General features: G+C 34.2%; 2 protein-coding genes and 1 long non-coding RNA gene across 9 annotated transcripts; 2 read left to right on the top strand and 1 right to left on the bottom strand.

The window, feature by feature from the left end:
- The first annotated feature begins 1,425 nt into the window (after window positions 1-1,425).
- On the top strand, window positions 1,426-5,468 carry LOC122042633 (ABC transporter G family member 45-like). Its single transcript, XM_042602839.1, has 5 exons — window positions 1,426-1,613; window positions 1,688-1,808; window positions 2,724-2,812; window positions 4,986-5,070; window positions 5,191-5,468. The coding sequence occupies exons 1-5, from the start codon at window positions 1,534-1,536 to the stop codon at window positions 5,401-5,403; spliced, it is 588 nt and encodes a 195-aa protein (XP_042458773.1). The 5' UTR covers window positions 1,426-1,533; the 3' UTR covers window positions 5,404-5,468.
- Window positions 1,835-21,045, bottom strand: LOC122042634. 7 transcript variants are annotated; one of them, XR_006129321.1, is made up of 5 exons: window positions 20,876-21,045; window positions 15,229-15,345; window positions 15,114-15,152; window positions 7,063-7,361; window positions 1,835-4,828 (listed from the first exon to the last, which is right to left on the bottom strand). It is a non-coding gene; the product is annotated as an uncharacterized LOC122042634 (long non-coding RNA). The 7 variants fall into 7 exon arrangements; XR_006129319.1 differs by lacking the exon at window positions 15,114-15,152 and having other exon boundaries at window positions 1,843-2,281; window positions 4,633-4,828; XR_006129320.1 differs by lacking the exon at window positions 15,114-15,152 and having other exon boundaries at window positions 2,432-2,462; window positions 4,633-4,828.
- LOC122042632 (ABC transporter G family member 45-like) lies at window positions 5,599-18,872 on the top strand. Its single transcript, XM_042602838.1, has 17 exons — window positions 5,599-5,662; window positions 5,741-5,794; window positions 6,582-6,672; window positions 7,069-7,370; window positions 7,708-8,306; window positions 8,403-8,563; window positions 8,674-8,777; window positions 9,065-9,230; window positions 14,383-14,558; window positions 14,655-14,987; window positions 15,162-15,452; window positions 16,108-16,191; window positions 16,283-16,416; window positions 16,499-16,726; window positions 16,800-16,971; window positions 18,267-18,521; window positions 18,603-18,872. Exons 3-17 carry the CDS (start codon window positions 6,627-6,629, stop codon window positions 18,870-18,872), a joined length of 3,321 nt encoding a protein of 1,106 aa, XP_042458772.1. The 5' UTR covers window positions 5,599-5,662; window positions 5,741-5,794; window positions 6,582-6,626.
- Window positions 21,046-23,585: the final 2,540 nt, after the last annotated feature.

Here is a 23,585-nt window from a genome sequence, read left to right on the forward strand (position 1 = left end):
GAGTTTATCGACAGAAATTATTAATTAGCATTTACTATCATTTGTGAGTACCACTTATAAATTGATATTTCTTGCCCAAAGACTAAATATCAACGTTGTGTTAGGTGTCTGATTATAAGCCTACTTGTATGTGTATATGTATTTATGACTTGTTTATCATACACATCTTCCTTTCTGTCAATCTTAACAACATTCTTATGCTCATTAACACAAACTCCAAAATATAGAAAGATTATGACAGTTGAAGTGTGTGATTCATGTAATGATTTTGGTATTATTTTGCATATATTTTGTCCCATTACATCATCATATTGTACATGTTTTCATCTCTTTTGCATTAATTTCATGTAGTTTGGAGATCTTCTCCTTGAATGATTTTGTTAACAGAATGTGAATTTCGAGTAAAAATAGAGACAAAGAAGCGGTTGAAGCAGACATTCCAACATAATGCTTAGTCTAACCGTGTTCCCTAACACGACCATAGCCATTAAACGAAGCAAGAATAGGGTTTCCAATATCTTCCACAGGCAGACCATGCCAAGGGGCACGACTGTGTCTTTTGCTGTTGCATAAGAAGAACACCAGAATAGGACACAATTTGGTTGTGCTTTCTCGCACGACTATGTCTGATCCCTTCCTGCGAAGCTGAGAGCCACATGGTAATTCTTATTATATATCCCTATAATTTTTTTTAACTATTTATTTTATTTTTTTCTATTTTTTTATATGATCAAATGGGGAGAAATAGGTATAAGTTAAGGGGAGATGAGATAATTGAAAATTTTATTCCTATACTTATTTATAAATAATGAGTGTTATTGTAATTTTCATTCACTTATTATATTACATTTTATTTTAACTCTAACTTTAACTTGGGTTGATGTAGTTTGTTTCAAAACTAAAATGCATTCAAGCTAAGTAGGTCGGCTTTTTCTATCAAAAATTCAATTCAATGAGTTCTAAGTCCACCTCAGCTCGACTAGCCTAACTTTACCGATGATACAAAATACAAACTTTTACAAGGAAAAATAAAATCACAATTCAATTTTTATAGTTTTAGAGTAGAGTTTTGCTCCCATGCATGGATTGGTTGTCCACGTAGACCAATCGAGCTTTTCCCATGTAAGTGATGTTTGACTGGTCTGAATGGTACCACAAGTTTAGACCGGCACTCTTGATGTAGAACGCTCACATTAAATGACCCTCATCGACAGCCCCACAGATGGAGGTAAATTAGGTACCGAAGGACCTTATAAATGGGAGAGTTGAAGCTGACACTCTAGTTGATATAACGAGTGTCAAATAGCTAATGGAGACAGTTACACCACGTAAGGAGGTTTAAATGGTTTCATGCATCAATACTTTGATTTTCTCCCTATAAATATGCACACCTTCTCCCTTCATCTTCTCCACTGCTACCACAATCATAACTTCTTGTCCAAGCGACTTCAAAGTGAAGAGCAGCGAGCAATTAATGCATGCTCTGTTTGAGGATCTGCTAGAGATTATATAGAGTCAGGAAAGAGAGGATCCATGGAAGAATCACAAGGCTTTTCGATCACCTGTGAGGAGCATGAACAGCTGATATCCAAGTTGAAGGATTGGAGAAGAAGGTATAGCTAGTGTGACGAGATGGAAATTCTCCATCAATTCACTGTTCATACTTTTTTCAATTGAATGATTGTAGGTCGGGGATCAAAGCTCCGAAGATTGAAGTCAGGTTCGAGGATTTGTCAGTGGAGACCGAGGTCCATGCTTCGGGGAGAGTTCTTCCCACCCTTCCGAATGTCATCATCAATACTGCTCAGGTCCCTAATATAACCTTCATGGCCCATTTTTTACAAGACAATTATGTTTTCAGTACTGTGACTAAATAATTGAAGGAGCATATATAATATATATATATATAATCAGCTTCAACAGTTTAAGATTAATAATCTCCATGATTGATAGAATCTTACCTCTGTTGATAATTAAACATTCCCTTATCTTAGTTTCCTACCTGTGCTCAATCTGCTAGATCAGTACAGAAGCAGCAACCCTTCATTAAAATGACTACCTAGAAATTAAGTTTGGTGCAATAATTTGTTTACTGATTGATTCATGGACAAAATGTTGTTTGACAATTACCTCATCTTCCACTTGTCTATGTTAGCATGGAAGATTTTCTAAAAAACACTGTGCATTGAGACAGTGATTTAACTCCAATCATGTTCCTTGTCACTTTGTTCGGCCAAAGCGCGTGCGTGCACTGTTGAGTTCGCCATTATAAATGTGCCAGCTGTTGTAGAATAAAGAACCAAACTCATTAGCATTGGGAACCAATGAAATAATAGAGATGTTATTGCTTGCAACTGCATTTCTCACCATCAAATGCTTTAGCTACTGCTAAAAAAACTATGAAACATTAGCACGCTTTTATTAGGAATACTCACCAGTTAAAAGTTCAAGACAAACTCGATCTGCAATTGTGATCAGGATCAGCAAAGCAATTGACACATGGAAAACAAGCATGCAGTAGTACAAATGGCATAGAATAAATAAGACTCTTTAACTGATGGGATTAGAATAAAGAAAGTGTTGATCTGCCGTTGGCATAATAAATGAACATTGATCAGCGAATCCTGATCATGGTGTTTTCTGCATTTTACTTAAAAATTTTCCTGATGTTTTCTTGTGCCTGCCAAGGATTTGCCTAACTAAACTGTTCTATGCCTGGACAGGAACTTCTGGGATGGCTAAAATTGTATGATACAAATTGGAGGCGTGTCAAAGTGCTAAGTGATTTGAAAGGAACTGTAAAGCCATCTAGGTACTAATTTTTAATTCTGTCATTAAGATAGATTACAAATAGCTTGAAAGTTGACTTTTAATGCTTCATTTATGAAAAAAAACTACAACATCAACCATAACTAAATCTTATCTCAGTAGATGAGGTCGGCTATATGAATTATTTTACATTATTGAATTCTATCTCCTACTATATCATCATTTATACTTAAATAAATTTTATCTTATTTTATTATTTCTAACCATGTGTTTTTTTTGTCTTCCTCTTCCTTATTTGATATGTATGCTTGTGAGAGCATTTATTAGTCGTCTAAATACATGGATGTATCATCTTAATCATGTCTCTCGAAGTTTCCCCTCAATAGATGCAACTCCAACTTTCTTTCTAATGCTCTTATTTATTATTCTGTCCATCCTCGTATGTCCACACATCCACTTTAACATCCTCATATTACAATTCACATCTTCTACTCATGTGCTCGAGGCATAGCCCAACATTCAACTCTATATAACATAACAGGTCTAACTGGGGTTTCGTAGAACTTTTCTTTAAGTTTTAGAGGTATTTTACGGTAACATAAAACACCCTACGCTCTCCTCCATTTCAACCATCCTACTTGTATTTTATGTAAGACATCTCTCTCAATCCCTCTATCGTTTTACAAAAATGATTCTAAATATTTAAAACTCTCGGTTTCGGACAACTTGTCATCTCCTATTTAACAATTATCTCATTACGTCTAATATTACTAAATTTAAATTTTATATATTCTATTTTTATTCTACTAAGCCTGAAACCAAGATTTACAAAAAAAAACGAGTATTTTTTTTCTCTTTGGCACAAGAAGGCAAGTTTCACTTTTCTGACAGTTCGTACAGGATTTCTTACAACTGTACAGTTGCAAGAAGTCTTCAAGAAACATTATCAGAAAAGTCACGTGCAAACATGGCTGTGTATTAGAATAAACTTTTTGAGATTTTAACATGTAGATGGCACAAATCTAGGCACAAGCTTTGATATATTATTATATTTCTCTAGTCTTCAAATTCACATGTTGTTAAAGATCTCAGTAAAATGTTTGTTTATGTATATGTGGAGCTTAGTTGGCAAATAAAAACTCCATATAACTTTGTATATGTTATTTCTAAAAATACTATAAGTAATAAATAAAGAATAATCTTTGAAATGATTAACTATTATTGGGTATAATTTATCCATAATCCATCTATCCCATTTGTACTACTCATCCTGTCAATTAGTTTAATTCATCTAACGACTCTAGAGACCCACCAAAGTTGTTTTTCTTCACTTACCTAATTTGTTCGGTCTGCTTAATTGTTTGATTCACTGGGTCTACTTGATTGGCTTTGCTCAATTGACACACCCAGCACACATTTTCGAGTCATGAGCCCAACATATCTGGTCAATACAATTGCTTGATAGAAAAGATCCATCAGATAAACACACCCAACCTAATCAACCTTTGTAGACTGATAGGAGTGTTTTACTATATTGGTTTCAAGCTTGTGTTTTGGCAAAGTTAGTCAAAGGCAGATACAACGATTTCACTTAGGCTAAACTTAAACTCCTAAGTCAACTAGCATCTGATCTAAAGCCAGAATACAGATAAGGTCTTATACAGATGAGAATTATCACTAGGAGCAGTTATTATCATAAATACAGAAAATATGATTTGCATTGATCTAAATTACAATGTAGGATGGATTTCAGTCTTATAATAGCGTGCTTAGTAAGCATACTGTCAATTGGACCCAAATGATTATGGCATATAGTTGACTGTGTATGGATGCCCACAAGACCCATGAATCACATAAACATACCTATAGATGTAGACTTATCAGATTGACCACATCCTGTATAATTCATAGTATTATGGATGTGGAAGTGAAAGGCAGGGAGGGAGGACTTGGAACTTTGAAGCATCATATAGGCTTGGCTGATGTGTGCTGAGGTTTTGTACCATGCTGTAGTAACTCTCCAGAGGCATTTAATTTTGCAATTTGCACTGTTGCACGTCTGCACGAAATAGATGAAAAGTTCATCATTAGGTCACTGTGAATGCCTTGTGTGATATTCTAAACTGTAAATGATAAAGCAGTTTCTATAAATTCTCTGAATTGGACTACATAATTCGTACACAATTTTGTACTTAAATTAAATATATTTATTTCAGGATGACACTTGTGCTAGGATCTCCAGGATCAGGAAAGTCGACGTTTTTTAGAACACTTTCTGGGAAACTAGATCCTAGTTTAAAAGTAAGAATTTATTTTACTTCTGGCGCTATTGTTTCATTAACATAAGTTATCAACTTATGAAGGTTCTATTCTATTTCTTCCAGTTTAGTTTTTTGTACTTGAATGGTTTTCCATTCCTAGGTCACAGGGAAAGTCACATACAATGTACAGAAGATGAATCGCTACATCTCACAAAGGATGTGTGCATATGTTAGTCAACTTGACACCCATCAAGCTGAGATGACAGTGAAGGAGACCATGGAGTTCTCTAGGAAGATGTTAAATGCCAGAGATGAAATAGGCAATGATCTATGTCTTAATTTAATTGTTGCTTCCCTTTTAACATCGCAATGAAAAGAGTAAAGCACAACCATTAGACTAAGCTTTGCTGCTCCTAGATGATGATTTAATAAGAGGAAAATCATAATATACATAATACTAAGCAAAAACATCTAATCATATAATGCATATCTCATATGAATTAACACTCAATCAACTTCAAGATGGCATATGTTTGTTGTTACCAATCAATGGTGCTTTTCCAGAGATGCTTAAAGTGGGCACAGGAGAGACACAAGCATGCATCAAAAAAGAGACAAATACCTATGCCACGGTAATATGATTATTCTCTTCCCTCCATTAAAATTTACATAGAGATGAAGCTTAATTGGGACAACTATGGGTTATGCAGGAAACTGAGTTTTCAAAAGATGAAGGGGATTTCGTAGTAAACTACATTCTGAAGGTACTCCTTTATTTCCTGCTAAGTACAGCTAAATAAATGGGACCTTTTAGATGTTCATTAGAATTATTTGAAAAGTCTCAGTCAAAACCACTTATTTGGCCACATAAGTTCATGCAGTGAGGGATTGCATGACATTTGCTTATGGATAAGGACCAGGAGAGCTACACCAATACCTAGCTTGTTTAAGTGCGAGTCTTTGTTTAAGTTCATATTGAAGAGATTAAATCAGTTAATAGACAAAAAGGCAAGTTATATGAATGGCTTATCTGAACAAGTAAACCTTTTGGTTACAGGAATTGTGATAGTTGGTTAGCATATACACTGCTCAGATTGATATATAAAATGTATATATGAAAAAGGATTTATTAGGTTGACTAATTTTGATCAAGTGATACATGCAAATTTTGTTGACAACGATGGTTAGGTGGATTATTTGATGCAATATGAAATCCATACAGACTCATATTTCAATAAAAATAACATTTCTAATTAAATACGGACTGAATGTGCACCCTTATGCATAGACACAAGATATGCAGTGACTCAACTGCCTATCATATATACTTTTCGAAACCTTGTTCAGAAGGATGCAGAATCAGAGTACGATTTATGAAACCTTCTATTTCAATGTAAACCTTTCACTTCTCATGAACACTAACAAAAATCTCTAGAATGAACGATAGCTAATGAATTAAAACCATGAGAAACCATTTCCCAGAAGCTTAAAAAAAATTCATGCAGAACATAACTTTTATCTTCTGTAACTTCACGTGACTTGCTCTTTCAGATACTTGGCTTGGATGAGTGTGCAAACATAATAATAGGTGATCATATGAGAAGGGGAATATCTGGAGGACAAAAGAAAAGAGTCACTATTGGTATGCATCTTACTTTTGAAAACGTCAGTTCTACATTTTGCATGCATTTAGATCTTTGTAATGTATGTTTTCATGCCCCAAAAAATAATTAGCTAAAGTTTCAAATTTTTTTCACCCATCCATTTTCTAACACCATTTCAACATTTCTGAAGATATAATTATAGTGCTTGTTCTAATGTCAATTGGATAAACTAACTATAATTCATAGCCTACAAAACAGGTCCAAATATTAGAGACCTTCATCACTAAGATAAATCTCTTGAGGCATAAACAGATATTGAAGAAAGAAGTAGTTGTAATCATATTTATTATTTTAACCATCTTCACATACTTGAAATGACTTTCATTCTGAATCTGAGAAATTTGTTTGGTTTGGAAAAAAAAAAATACCTGCAGGTGAAATGCTGGTAGGACTAGCACAATGTTTTTTCATGGATGACATTTCCACAGGGCTTGATAGCTCCACTACCTTTCAGATTCTCAAGTTTCTGCAGCAGCTTACACATGCTTTGGATTTCACCATGGTTATATCTTTGCTTCAGCCTACTCAAGAAACATTTGATCTATTTGATGATATAATCCTTCTATGTGAGGGAAAAATTGCTTACCAAGGACCAAGAGAACATGCCCTTAAATATTTTGAATGGATGGGCTTCAAATGTCCCGACAGAAAGAACGTTGCAGACTTCCTGCAAGAGGTATTACTATTAACTACCAGTTGTTCCTTTAAGTAACTGATTTCCCATGGATTGTTATTAAGAATTAATTATATAATTTGGAATAGATCTGTTAGGCACTGACTACAAGTCCTTTGTAATTTACAACTTAATGAAAACCTAGAAGCATATTTCAGAACAGAGATTGGAACAAGCTTCAAGAATTCTGACTAAGAAAAGAAAAGATTTAAGCATGCTTGAATATGCAACTACAATAACTAAAAAATCAAAAATATCAACAAAAAAAAATGTTAAAACTGGATATGTAGGTCTATGAAATTTCTCAGATGAAATGATTGTGTGGAATGAACTTATCCAGATAACATCAAAGATGGATCAATCACAATACTGGACAGGTAGCATAAGCACTTATCAGTACATATCCATACAAAATTTTTCAGAATGCTTCATCTCTTCCAGCTTTGGCCAGCAACTCCAAGAAGAATTGCAAAAGCCATATAGCATTGAGGAGGGTGATCAACTTATAAAACTAAACAAGATGTATATCGTCCCAAAGTGGGAGATATTCAAGGCCTGCTTCTCAAGGGAAAAGCTATTAATGAAGAGGAATTTTCTGTTTCACATATTCAAGGCCATACAGATAGTCATGCTGGCATTTATTACTATGACAATTTTCCTCCGATCAACAATGAAACATCAGACAGTAATGGATGGTTACCATTATCTAGGAGCAATATTTGGTGGAGTGTTAATGGTAAAATTCAATGGTATGACAGAATTGCAAATTATCATCAGAAGACTTCCTATCTATTACAAGCAGAGGGAAGTACTATTTCTGCCAGGATGGGCTTTCCTTTTACCTATTACAATCCTCAGCCTCCCAGCCTCATTTGTTGAAGCAGGTCTATGGACAAGTCTGACATACTATGTGATTGGCTTTGCACCATCAGCAACTAGGTAGGCCAACACATATACCTTATTCCTCAATCTTGATATGGTGGACATAACAATTTCAATGAATTTAAAAAGAAATATATATTTGTTCCATTGCAGATTCTTGCAACAGTTCTTGGCATTATTTTGTGTTCATCAGATGTCGATGTCACTTTTCCGCTTTATAGCGGTTATCGGAAGAACACAGTTGATGGCCAACACTATAGGGACAGCCATTTTAGTGGCTGTCTTGATTCTAGGAGGTTTTGTCATATCCAAAGGTTAGTTTACTTGTGGCTTCACACTTTGTATTATAAGATGTAGATCTGTTCCTATTCTGCTTTAACTTTTTTCCTAATCATTAAATACTTGTTTAATACGTTCAAAACAGATGCTATTCAATCATGGTTGGTCTGGGCCAATTGGTTATCACCTTTGACATATGGTCAGAATGCCTTAGCAATCAATGAATTTCTTGATCAAAGATGGAGTATGGTAAGCTATTAAGGCAATAAAAATTGCAAACTCATGGCTTGAAACTTGTAGCTATAATAAATGTTTTAAAAAGCACTCAATATGCATATGAAGAACTCCACAGTTATGGTCTTCTGATGACAAAATGAGCAAAGCAATTTACACTTGCTTTCACAAGAATAATAAATACTTTTCCTTATTCATTAGTAATTTTCAGAAAAAAAATATATAATTAACAATGCTTAAATTTTAAACTAGTAAAGCTTCTTTATTCAATGGGAACTCACTATCTGCAATTATTCTAACAGAAATTTGACAATGGAGGAAGCATCGAGGATACAATTGGAAAGACCATTCTGAGAGCGAGAGGGATGTTAACAGAGTGGCGTTGGTATTGGTACTCTGTAGTGATATTGCTTGCATTTGCTCTGGTTCTCAACATTCTCAGTATTGTTGCACTTGAATACCTACGAGGTATAAATTCCCAGATCTCATCTTCAAGTGTACACATGCATATGTTTATCTCCAATTTTATCTAGTGTTTAACAAGCATATAACCTCAATAATGGTGAACTACTCAGCACAAAAGCTTCAGATTGAAATTCAACCTGTCAGCAACATTTAGAACATTTAAAAGTTCAATACAACAATAACAGCAACCAAGCTTTATCCCACTAGATGTAATCGGTTATATAAATCATTCTATGTCATTGAGCTCTATCCCCAACTATATCATCATTTATACTTAAATAAACTTTATCTTATTTAATTATTGTTAATCAAGTCTTTTTGTTAGTTTTCCTTTTTCTTGTTGATGTGTATATTTGTTATAATTTCACATCACCTAAGTATAGCATTTATTGGCCGTATAATTACATGTTTGTACCATCTTAAACGTCTTTCAGAATTTTCTCTTAATAGATGCAACTCCGACTTTTTCTCTAATGCTCTCATTTCTTATTCTGTCCATCCTCGTATGTCCACACATCCACTTTAACATCCTTGATGGTCTCGTTTTCCACTTGCTGGGCTCCTCCTTTATAGAATGTGAGATCAGCTTCCCACCTGGCAAGATCCAAGCACCCTGAGATGTAACACGGATTAGAGCTTGGGTCGGTTTGCCGGTACTTGCTCTCTAACACTCAAGTCAGTCATCGATCCAAGAAGTAAAAGACTAAAGAAGAAGATGAAGAAGAAAGCTAATGGAAAGGAGTTACCTCCGCTTACGAGAAGAAGAGAATCAAGATCCTTGTACCTTACTTCTCCTAGTGCTTATATAGCTATCAGAAAGGCATCTCAGTCGGATCCTTCACATCCTTCCCACTTTCTCCTATATGAGTGAAGACACAACCTCTGACAATCTGTTACTCACTTATCCATTCATCGATCGCCACGTGTTGAGAGGAACAAATCAAGGAAACCAAATTTAACATCCACTACTTGCCAATCCACTTAATGATTGCCACATATTTACAATTAGAAGTTTCGACAACTTCGTTGCTCGGCCGAGCTCAACTAATGGCTCAATGGGATTTACTTGTATTACTCAGGAGAACTTGAGTATATTGCTCGGAGACACTCGGTGATGTTGCCCGGCAAAACATAAATCTATTGCTCGGTGGAATTTTAGTCATATTATTCGGGAGAATAAACTGATTTCGAGAACATTATATATTTGTGTGTAGTGTAGACTGACTATAGCACTCGAAATTGGGATTACTCGGGGGGATTAGACTGATTTTCTGGAGTACTGTAGCACAATAACATAAATAACAATATTGTAGCACTACTATAGCATCTGAAATTTGGATTGCTCAGGAAGATGAGGCTAATTTCCTAAAACATTGTAGTGTAATAATAATGTAGCAATACGATTAGTGTAGCATCCGAAATTGGGATGGCTGGGAGATGAAGCTCATTTTATAGAATAATGTAGATTGCTCAGGAAGATGAGGCTGTTTTCCTGAGTGTCGTAGCGTAATAACATTATAGCAGCACTCCACTGTAGCAATCACTGTAGTACCCAAAATTAGGATTGTTTGAGGAGATGAGGCTGAGTTCCCGAAGTATTATAGTGCAATAACACTATAGCAGCAACTGTTATGTAGCAGCTACGGTAAAAGTCGAGGACTATATAACTCGAAAGAATAATCTAATGTGTTTAGAAAACTGTATCAGCGATTGGAGCAGTGTTATTATAGCAGAGCTACTCTAGCACTGTTATTGTAGCAGCTGAGCAATCGATGCTCGAAATAATAAGATGGATTTGGAATACTATTGTAGCATTACTATAGCAAGGGTATTGTAGCTAAGCAATGAATTACTCAAGAGAACAATCTGACTTTGTGGAGTAAAGTACTATACGGCTTTGTGGAGTAAGGTGCTATAGCATGGTAACTGTAGCGCCTGAGAATGGATTGCTCGGGAGAAGATTCTAGCGACTTGGGATGCTCCAGGATAAATCCGGATACCATCAATCTTCATCTCTGTAACTCTCATCTTCTGCTCATGTGCTCGAGTCATAACCCAACATTCAGCGCCATATAACATAGCAAGTCTAATGGCAGTTTATTTCCCTTTAATAGAAGTACTTTATGATCACATAAAACACCCGACGCTCTCTTCCATTTCAACCATCCAACTTGTATTATATGTACGACATCTCTCTCAATCCCTCCATCATTTTGCAAAAATAATCCTAAATACTTAAAGCTCTCAAACAACTCGTCATCTCCTATCTTAACAATTATCTCGTTACGTTTAATATTTCTAAACTTAAATTTCATATACAGTGATATATTCTGTCTTCACTCTACTAAATCTAAAACATTTCACTTCTAGTGTTTTTCACCAAGCTTTTAGTTAAGGATTTACTTCTTCATGTGTCTCATCTACCAAAACAATATCATCTGCAAACAATATGCACCACGGTACTATGTCGTGAATGTATTTGTTGATTAGTGTAAAAAGTAAGGGACTTAGAGTTAACCCTATATTTATTAGAGATGCTTCAAATAATCTGCTTGAAGTATTCAATCTAGTCATTATATTCTCATATATATCCTTAATTAGTTTAATATATGCTACGCTAACACCTCTCTTTTCTAGAACTCTCCATATAATTTCTCTTGGGACTCTATCATAAGTTTTTTCTAAATCAATGAATATCATGTGTAGATCTTACCTTTGTTCCCGATAATTTTTAATTAATTGCTATAGAAGATATATAACTTTTATTGTCGTTGTCCAGCCATAAACCAAAATTGATTTTCAGTTGTGGTCTCCTTCCTTAACCTTTTTTCTATTATTTTTTCCAAAAGTTTCAAAATATGACTCTTTAGTTTAACACCCCTATAGTTTGCACAATTGTGTACATCTCCCTTGTTCTTACATAAGGGAACTAGAGTACTTACTCTCCAATCAAACATTTTTTTTATTTTCAATATCATGTAAAATAATTTTATAAGTCATTTAATACTTTGTTTCCCTAGGCACTTCTATATCTCTATCGCAATATCTGGTTCAACAACTTTTTCATTTTGCATCCCATTTAAAGTTTGATCTACTTCTAAAGTTTGAATTTTACAATAAAAATTTAAATTTTTATACTCATTTGACTTACTTAAATTATCTAAGTTAAATTGGTCACCTAAAGCTTGATTAAAAAGTTGATAAAAATATTTCTTCCACCGCTATTTTATTTCTCCATCATTTATTAGTACCCTATTGCATTCATTTTTAATACATCTTATTTGGATAAGATCTTTTATTTTCTTCTCTCGCGTTAGCTATTCTATAAATCTCTTTCCCCTTCTTTTGTATCTCAGATATACCTGTTAAAAAGTTTCATTCTTTGTTTATTCACTGATTTCTTAGCCTCCAGCTTGGCTATTGTATATTTTTTTAAATTTTTCTCATTCTTACAAATAGGCTGTTCGTTTTTTCCTTCACTCTCTCTAGTATTTTCTCATTCCACCACCAAGATTCTTTACTTGGTGGTGCATGCTCCTTTGGCTCACCGAGTATACTCTTGGCTGTTATTTTAAATTTTGATACCATCTTATCCAATGTCGTATTAGAGTCACTATATATGTCACTTTATTTATACTCTCACCTTCCTCTTAAATATGTTTTGTTTCCCATCCTTTAACTTCCACCATTTAATTATAGGAGTTATGTATATTTTTTTCTATTGATACTATGATTGAGGCATATATCCAACACTACTAACCTATATTGGATAGTTAAGCTTTATTCAAAAAAGACCTTACAAATCTTTCTATCTCTCTTCCTAACCATAAGAAAGTTAATTTGCGATTTATTATTCCCACTTTTGAACGTGACCAAATATTCTTCTCTTTTCTTTAAAAAATGTATTAGCTAGTATAACGTCATATGCTATCGCAAAATCCAATATTGTTTTTCCTTCTTTATTTCTTGTTCCAAACCCATAACCCCTTGCACCCTCTCATATTCCTTAATTTTCAACATGTCCATTTAGATCGCCTACTATTAAAATCATTTCATTTGGCGAAATGTTTTGTAATACTTCATTTAAGTCGTCCAAAAACCTTGATTTGATATCTTCATCTAATCCTACTTGAGGTGGATATATGCTAATTACGTTTATAGTTTCTTTCGCCACTACTATCTTGAGAGCTATAATTCTATCTCTATTTCAAACTACTCCTACAACTTCATTTTTTAACGAACTATCTACAACAATACTCACTCTATTTCTTATTTTATTCTTTTTTTTATTTCTTGTTTTACTCTGTCCTATGTACCATAACTTAAAACTCAAGTTCTCGCCTACCCATTTTATCTCTTGTACACATAAAATATTAATTCTTCTCCTAGTCATCGTATCTACTATCTCCATTGCTTTCCCAGACATTTAAAAGTTCAATAGAAAATCAAAAAATAACATATGACTATGTATTCATACAAAATTAGATATATTGTCCTAGCTAATTTTTGAGTTAGAAAATCCCAACAAAGTACAAACAATTACAAAATAGTCTGTAGTTAACTTCAACTTCTAGCATAAAGTTCTACTTGACAGCGACGAATTGGGCTTCCAGAGGTAGCAAAAATTTATTTACCTCTATGAGAATTGGATTTATGTCATGAGTAGTGTTTGCTAGGCATGAGCTGAGTTTGGTGGGTTTTGGGAGTGTTATATTAAAGCCAAAACCTATGAGAAGGGGAAAAGCCCTTCCGATTAGGTAATTCAAAATTTTTCTCAGCCATATGAGGCTAACAAGCAATAAGAACCAATGTTTTTAATAAACTACAATATGATTTACTACAAAAATGATACTAGTGATATTCCTTTTCAAATAGCAAACCTCAAATAATTAAGAGATGAGCAAACGCAGCTTGATGATGATAATAGTTCACTGCAGAAATACTGTTGAAAACTGATTCCACATTCACATGACGAAACATGCAAAAACTACTTCAAAGTTCAAATTGCTTCTGTTTTTTTTGTTTCAAGACTGATTTGAACCATATATTATTTTCAGCAGATAGAATGATTGACTTAAAGCATCCATCTTTAGTCGCATGTGTGGAATGATACCCAATCAAGTTTTTTTTTAATATATTCCTCCAACAAATGCAGCTCCATTGAGAAGTCGATCCAACATATGGATGGCGCCTACAGATTTCAAGAAGGCTAATGTAGATGATGCCCAAGCATTAACAGCTCAAGTGACACCCCGGAGAAGGATGTCTCTACCATTTCAACCTCTGACCGTAGCATTCAAAAATATTAATTATTATGTAGACATGCCTAAGGTAAATGGCTAAAGTTAATCATTTCAGACACAAGATTGGTTAGTTTGTGCACCTAGTATGTAACATGACTAAGCCCTTCTCTCTAACTGTTCATAGCAACTGAAGCAAGCTGGAGTGAAGCAGGATAAGCTTCAGTTGCTACGGCAAGTCTCTGGAGTCTTCAGGCCCGGAGTACTAACTGCACTAATGGGAGTGACAGGTGCTGGAAAGACTACATTACTAGATGTTTTAGCAGGAAGAAAAACAGCAGGGTACTTTGAAGGAAGCATCAAGATATCAGGATATCCAAAAAAGCAGGACACATTCACCAGGATTTCAGGATATTGTGAACAATCAGATACTCACTCTCCTTGTCTAACCATTCTAGAATCTTTATGGTACTCAGCACGGCTTCGTCTTCCATCAGACATAGACACATATGCAATAAGTGTAAGTCACCCAAATCATGGTTCCAGAAAACCAACAAAAACTAGAGCATTTAACAAGCAAAATGACCCATTACCATTATTTTGCATGCAATGCTTACATTGACACAATTCATGCATACTGTCATACCTTTGTTTTCTCAAGTAAACCAACTCTGTATTTTTCCCTCTGCTTCAGATATTCATAGATGAAGTTATGGAACTGGTTGAGCTAAAGGAACTGAAGAATGCAATGGTAGGTTTACCAGGAGTAAATGGCCTTGCCGCAGAAGAGCGCAAACGTCTAACAATCGCAGTGGAGTTAGTTTCAAGCCCTTCTATCATATTCATGGATGAGCCCACAACAGGTTTAGATGCTCGAGCTGCAGCAATTGTCATGAGAACAGTTAGGAAGGCAGCTGACACCGGGCGAACAATTGTTTGCACAATCCATCAACCAAGCATTGAGATATTTGAATCTTTTGATGAGGTATTTACCAAAGCTGGCCAGTTTAGTATATTAGTATTAGAGATATTTACCAAGCACATAGCTGCCTTCCACATCTTTCCTAATCAAACCAGCTTTCTTATCATGGTATAGGTTAGTGGCGCACACTACCAGTAACAGAATCAATAGACTATTTGAACACTTTAGTATATATACATGAAAGTAATTCTCTCTTCCTTTTCAAAGAGACTAGAATTATTAAAACTAGGACACATCATTTAATATATAAACTATTAACTGTTGTCAGAGATTAGCGGCTTCTTGTGCTAGCTGATATATTGGATAGGAAACACAAACAAAGGTGTGGTAGTAAGCATCATGTTCACAATAATTTAATAAGAATCACAAAGTAAAAGATGTATTAAGAACACCAACAAAATGGCGATGAGATGTGATCTAATATGTTTGAAGGCATTGGATATCCCCACAATGTATGTGATTACTATTGTCCAACAAAGAAACACAGACTAGGCAAGAATTTAATGCTTCTGTTTCATAGTACGACAGAGACCAGAGAATAAGTAGATTGGGACTACATACAGAGATATTTAAAACACTGTATAGAAGTTTAGTGTGCAACTTTATTCCTGCCTGTGCCCCAAAAAGGTTGATTGTTGAACTTGTTTGTGATTTTCAGTTACTTCTAATGAAAAGAGGAGGGCACCTTATATACAGTGGACCTTTGGGCATTTTATCAAGGAACATGAGACGATACTTTGAAGTAAGAAAAGTCACTACAGCCAGTTTAACAGGAGAAAGAACATGTTTAACCGCATACTAACATGTTTAACTGCATATTATTTTTTTTTCAGGCTATTCCAGGAGTACCAATGATCATAGAAGGTCAAAATCCTGCAACATGGATGTTAAATATCACTTCTCCTGCCATGGAGTATAAGCTTGGCATAGATTTTGGAACTATATATCGCAAGTCATCACTTCACAAGTAAGTTTACCATATCCAACTTTATAAATGTATAAACAAGCAACATCCATCAATTTGATAACGCGTTTCTTGCATCCCTCAGAGACAACATTAACCTGGTTGATGAGTTGAGTGAAAGACAGACTACCACGGAAGACCTTCACTTCAAATCCAAATATACACAAAGTTTTTCATCTCAATGTATATCCTGCCTGTGGAAACAACATAGATCTTACTGGAAGAGTCCAGAGCATAATATAATTCGTGTCATCATCACATTCTCAGTTTCACTTCTATTTGGTGTAGTATTCTTTAAAATTGGCTCTAGAAGGTAAGAAACCAAGACTCAGTCTATTTACTCTAATTTTATTGCTGACTACTAATAATTTGTAATAAAAAAACAGACACACACAACAAGATATTTTCAACATTCTAGGAGCAATGTATGGTTCAGCACTGTTTATTGGGTTTGCAAATGCTAATGTAGTACAGCCTATTGTGGAAAGGGAGAGGATTGTATTTTACCGTGAAAAGGCAGCTGGGATGTATTCTGCTATGCCATATGCCATAGCTCAGGTACAACTGCTAATTAATATATTCATAAACACAGGTGGATGAATAATCATACAATAATGGTTTACTAAAAAAGGAGTAAAATCTCCTAGAGAAGCTTTTTTTATAGCTATTTTCCTGCAATCCTTTTTTTAATAAACTCTCTTATATTAGGATTCAGGAAATTAATCTATCTACAACTTCTATGACACTAGTAAAATTCTTCGATTTTGAGAATGCCAAAAATACCTACAAGAATTGACAACCAGTGGCAGAGTCAAATATTCCTAATCACCCCACTAAAATTCAGAAGTGTTTGATTGGATCATGAAAAATCAATAAAAGCATAAGCTCTTGCACACATAAAATATTTATGTTTGACAACACCAAATTATTAAATTACAATTATGACTGTAATTCTTTGGTGCAAAAAAATATAGTAAAAAGCAATTTAATTTCTAACAAGCAATTTAAATACTAGATGCCCTAGCAAGATTATTTTTGAAAAAGTATGAGGTTGTTCCCACTAGAATGCTACATGAAGCACTACTTCCATCTGGTAAATGACGCTTGTCCCAGTATTAATAAGATATAGTTATTAGTTGAGATTATTTTTATAATTTGTTACTTCAAAATTTTATTTCAATCACGATCCTAATTGCTATTGGCAAATATTTAGAGGTAAATAGTAAAAAGTGGAAGGGGATCATAGAATTAAACTTCATTCAAGTTGATCATGGCATACCTAATGTTGTTGCAACACAGAGCCAAAACCATATTATTTTGGTTGGACATGAAAATATAGCACAGAACAATACTTTAAAGCTTGATTAATGGATATTTCTTTTTCTTTTTTTTTTTTTTCAAATTTTACCATTATGATACAAACAATTTGAGGTGTACTTACTAATGTAACTTTTATACAAACAATTTACCCTTCATGTGGATTAGCGCATGTTGTGAATCACAATGGCAGCCCCATAAAAAATGAGGTGTACTGTAATTATTCCAGCATTGAACACCTATCCATATAATTTATTGTGCTAGTATACTGTCAAAGATAATGAAGTATGCATTTAGCTTGCATCCAAGTCCATGAAATTATTAATAAAGTCAAAAGAAGTATTTTCTAAACATGAATATAAAATTGAAAAGCTCATATTACTCATCCTAATCAGCAACCAATCTGATGCTTCTATTATGAGAACTTGGCGTGCCCAGCAGAATATTTTGGTTTGCAAAACAAGAATATCTTAGTTTATAGATACTGCCCTTTACAAAATTGATCTACACCCCACCTGATGACTTCTAATTTTCAGGTGGCCATTGAGATTCCTTACGTTGTGAGCCAAGCTTTAATTTTTTCAGCCATTGTTTATCCAATGATTGGATTCTCATTTACAGTGGCAAAGTTCTTCTGGTTCATTCTATTCTTGGTCTTGAGTTTTGTCTATTTTGCTCTCTTTGGAATGATGACAATCTCACTAACACCAAACCAAGAAATAGCAGCGCTTCTCTCCTTTTTCCTCTTTGTTATGTGGAATATCTTCTCCGGATTCTTCATTCCTCAAAAGGTATATGGTATTTGGTACTTCAACAGCTTATGTTGATACTACAACCTATTCCAACATATGTTGATGGTGTTTATGTTTCAGATGATACCAATTTGGTGGAGATGGTTTTATTGGGCTGATCCTGCTGCATGGACTGTTTATGGTCTACTGGTTACACAGCTAGGTGACAATGATGATAGTTTGGAAATTGTGAGTGGGATCAACATGCCAGTGAAGGAATTTCTCAAGCAATATTTTGCAGTACAAGAGAGCTATCTGCCACTCATTGTGTCCCTACACTTTGCAATAATTGTGTTATTTCTGTTTGTATTTGGCTTCAGCATCAAGTATCTGAATTTTCAGAGAAGATAGCTAAATTGTATGTTTTGTGCAACTAAGATTAGTTTCAATCAACTCCAGTTAAAACAAGACATGGAGTTGGTTTATATAAAATAGCATATGACAGTTAGTGATAGCCACCACCAGTATTACAGCCCTTTCAATTGTTTATATCACTTGGGCCAATTGTAACGTCTACAGCATATTGTTGTATAAAATCAAGCTTTATATGGAGTAGATGCATATTCAATAGCCTCTTAAAATCAAGCTTTATATGCACAGAAGATATTTATAAGATTGGCAAGCCATATACATATCCAAATAGCCTCTTAAAGATATTATCCTTTAGAATAGGTCATTAGCTTTATCATAAATTTTCTCTTTCAAAATATTATTAGTTAGAATAAGTTGTTAGATTTATTATTAATTTTTATGTTGACAAAGCATTCTTATATGTTTATATATAAAGACGTTATGTAACTTTTACAGAGAAGCAATGAAATAATACAATTATTTAATCAAATTACTTTGATTATTGGAGATTGATCCTTTGAAGCGATCAGTATTGGAGGTTTCCTTGAAGTGACCATCTCATCCCCTCTTTTTCCTTTTATCTGTTTTCTTACAAGACATGACGTGGGTTCTATCAACTTGGTAACAGAGCGAAGTTTATCACAATCATCAACTACCATACATTATAATACCTTCACTACCATCAATTATCTTATATTATTTCATGCCTTAAAAGTTCATGCCTTAAAGGGTTACAAATTCCACAAACAATGAAGGTAAAAGGATCCATTGAACAACAACAAGATAGCTATAAAGGTGAAGCAATAGAAAACTTAGAGGAAGAAGATGATCTCAATGAAAGTGATACATAAGAAAGTGTCAACAAAGTAAAAGATAACACTATGGCGAACAATCAATTCATGCCTTAGAAGGGATACAAATTCCACAATAAAGGTGAACCAATAGATAGCTCAGGAAGAAAGTGAAACACGAGAAAGTGTCAATGAAGTACAAGATGACATTATGGCAACATCAGTTCATGCCTTGGAAGGATTACAAACTCTACAAGCAATAAAGGTAAAATAATTCATTGAACAATAACAAGATAGCTACAAAGATAATTCATTTGAACATCTAAGCCTTGATAATAACCAAAAGAATTCATCTGTCACAATCATCACAACACCTATAATTGAAGTCACTACATCTACAACAATCCCTACTTCTATCATCGACAACATAAAGTAATTCCCTTGGAGCGACACTATCTATCAAACACGTTTTTATTCAAAGAAAAATGTCACATGACAACTTTATGCACTAACTACTACTCAATAAAGGCATGACATGAAGTATGTTTTCATTATAACTCAATGAGAACTTGACCCAAGACAAAGCAAAGGAAGACCCACTGTAAAAGTTGCTTTCACAGCTCATAAACTCTGAACGAAGACCCAACAAAATACACCTCGTCATCAAAAAATGATAGGAGGTCTCAATTGATCTGCAATGAGACGACATTTTATGCAAATCATCAAAAGAAAAAGAAAAAAAAATAAACCTCGAGGACACAGCTATTTTGAAGGACAGTGGGATGATCCAATTCCTAAACAAAGATATTCAAATAGCCCCTTCAAGATATTATCCTTTCGAATAGGCCATTAAATTTATTATTTGATTTTCTCTGTCAAAATATCATTAGTTAGAATTGATCAATTAAATTTATGATTAATTTTTATGTTGACAAATCATTCGTTTAGATATAGGACATTATATACCCTTTAAAAGCAATCGATGAAGTAATACAATTATTAAATTAAATTAGTTTGATTATTGAAAGTCAATCTTCTCAATATGCTCATTATCATTGGAGGTTGATCGCCGATCATGTCATCCCCTTTTTCTCCTTTTGTCTATTCCTACTCACTCGTTGCTATACCCGAGAGAAAAAAAACAGAAGATAAAGGTAGAGAATAGCAAAATGCTGAAGAAATTAAAGGTGACAGCGGAGAGAAGAAGTTCACTGGTTATCACTTTCGCTATCTTCAAACGTGAATTGTTTCCCTCTCGGCAAGCTCAATGCTCTTCGCCTCCGCTCCACGGGCGAACTGCTCAGACTCCGACGACATGATCACTCGGCGCGCAGCAGCATCGATAGAGCGCTAGGGTTTAACGCATCGAATGATGTAATACGATAAACAACCCCTGAAGGTACAACATCTCTCTTTAAGATTAATTAAGTTCATACGAAATTGATCCAGGTGTAAATTTCGAAGTCTAAATTAATTCATCGCGTCCGACGGGTTTAACCCGCCCTGTTCATGCCCGATATGGCGCGAATGTCCAAACCTTAATCTATTCGAATCTCCCCCGCCTTAACCTAGCACGAATCTTAAGCTCTTCGAGTCAAATTTTATGGGATAAAAAAAACAAGTGTCTTTTTTATTTTTATTATTAGAATCGTCAATATAATATATTTTTTTATCGAAATCGTCAAAAGGGCTTGGCGATAAATGTATGTGTTCAATGACATCGGGCGCTTGATTCGGGTAAGGGAATGGGAAAGGATATAGAAATGATTGCAAATATTATTGAAATGAGAATAATACTCATATCCCTCATATTAGTGGGGAATGGTCCATTCCTCTATTTAGAGGAATGAATCTGTGGGTCCCACCTTCATTTCCCCAAACCAAGCACAAGTTTAGTTTAATTCTCATTCCAAACCCCCCAAACAAGCAGCCTTAGTACAACATCTCTCTTTAAGATTAATTAAGTTCATACGAAATTGATCCAGGTGTAAGTTTCGAAGTCTAAATTAATTCGTCGCGTCCGGCGGGTTTAACCCGCCCTGTTCATGCCCGATATGGCTCGAATGTCCAAACCTTAATCTATTCGAATCTCCCCCGCCTTAACCTAGCACGAATCTTAAGCTCTTCGAGTCAAATTTTATGGGATAAAAAAAACAAGTGTCTTTTTTATTTTTATTATTAGAATCGTCAATATAATATATTTTTTTATCGAAATCGTCAAAAGGGCTTGGCGATAAATGTATGTGTTCAATGCTCAGGGGGCGCTTGATTCGGGTAAGGGAATGGGAAAGGATATGGAAATGATTGCAAATATTATTGAAATGAGAATAATACTCATACCCCTCATATTAGTGGGGAATGGTCCATTCCTCTATTTAGAGGAATGAATCCGTGGGTCCCACCTTCATTTCCCCAAACCAAGCACAAGTTTAGTTTCATTCTTATTCCAAACCCCCCAAACAAGCAGCCTTACTAAGGTACAACATCTCTTTTTAAGATTAATTAAGTTCATACGAAATTGATCCAGGTGTAAGTTTCGAAGTCTAAATTAATTCGTCGCGTCCGGCGGGTTTAACCCGCCCTGTTCATGCCCGATATGGCTCGAATGTCCAAACCTTAATCTATTCGAATCTCCCCCGCCTTAACTTAGCACGAATCTTAAGCTCTTCGAGTCAAATTTTATGGGATAAAAAAAATAAGTGTCTTTTTTATTTTTATTATTAGAATCGTCAATATAATATATTTTTTTATCGAAATCGTTAAAAGGGCTTGGCGATAAATGTATGTGTTCAATGCTCAAATGTCGATAGAATTCTCAACAACTAATGCAAAAGGGGAACTCAATGGCAAAACACAGGTGAGGAAAGTTAATTAGCAAGGATGAGCCACAATGGGTGGGTGAAATTGGAGTTTGTGTTGATTTAATATTCGTGAGTTGTTTGGTATTTGATTTGGTAACAACTTATTTATATTTGCTTAATATAATTAAATGAACATGTTTAAATATATTTGTATTCAATTCATTAATATTCATTAATAAAGATGATGAACGGTTCATGAATAATATTTATTACAAAATTAATTGACAAACTTAAAGAATAAAATTAGTTAATAAATCTAGAGAACTCTAAATTTATTTCGAATTAAAATTAATGAACTTCTGGAAGTCTCTTTAATATTTCTGTATCTATACCCTCATACTTTTTTCTAGCATAAATTGAGAATAGTATGAAAGATCTAAAAAAATTTATCACAAATTTATTATAAGATCTAGGATTATAATACTCACTAACCAACACTACCAATGGGTTATTGGAACTCTCTTGATTTAAAAAATATCAAACTTTTTTTTGAATTTATGAATGGTATAGGTTCATTAGTAAATTATATTCAAAATTGGCTGATGAATCTAATGAACTCTGAATCATTTCAAATCAAAACCCAAGTATTCTTAAAAGTCTTTTTAATGTATACATACTCTCATATCTAAATTCGATAGCATAAATTGAGAGTAGTGAATTTTTAAACTTGTAAAACCTTAATAAAATTTGTCACAAACTCGTTTTAAGAACTAAGACAATAAAACTCACTAAGCAACACCACCAATAGATTTCTAGGACTCCTCTAATTTGAAAATATTAAATTTTTAAATTTTTAAATAGTGTAGATTTATCAATCAGTTTTGGATAAAATTAACTGATGGACCTAGATGTTGGTGCAATCAACTTCTAATCAAGGTTGACCAAGCTTGAATTGACTCAATTTGGGCTTTCGATGTTTGATCAATATATTAGTTGGTCAAGACGTCAAGTAAGTTAAAGTTGACCAAATACTTGATAGTTTATCAATATATTAAGTTAATTAAGCAAAAAGTCAAGTAGGTAAAAATTGACCAAATATTTGATAAGATATGAAGAGCTTA

This window comes from Zingiber officinale, chromosome 2A, assembly GCF_018446385.1.
Source record: "Zingiber officinale cultivar Zhangliang chromosome 2A, Zo_v1.1, whole genome shotgun sequence".
Lineage (NCBI taxonomy): Eukaryota > Viridiplantae > Streptophyta > Magnoliopsida > Zingiberales > Zingiberaceae > Zingiber > Zingiber officinale.

Coding starts and splice junctions, on each gene's coding strand:
- LOC122042633 (XM_042602839.1), top strand. CDS start 1,534: ATGGAAGAATCACAAGGCTTTTCGATCACCTGTGAGGAGCATGAACAG. Junction 1,614..1,687: donor TTGAAGGATTGGAGAAGAAG/GTATAGCTAGTG, acceptor GAATGATTGTAG/GTCGGGGATCAAAGCTCCGA. Junction 1,809..2,723: donor TCATCATCAATACTGCTCAG/GTCCCTAATATA, acceptor ATGCCTGGACAG/GAACTTCTGGGATGGCTAAA.
- LOC122042632 (XM_042602838.1), top strand. CDS start 6,627: ATGAGAAGGGGAATATCTGGAGGACAAAAGAAAAGAGTCACTATTG. Junction 8,564..8,673: donor AGGTTTTGTCATATCCAAAG/GTTAGTTTACTT, acceptor CGTTCAAAACAG/ATGCTATTCAATCATGGTTG. Junction 16,727..16,799: donor TTTAAAATTGGCTCTAGAAG/GTAAGAAACCAA, acceptor ATAAAAAAACAG/ACACACACAACAAGATATTT.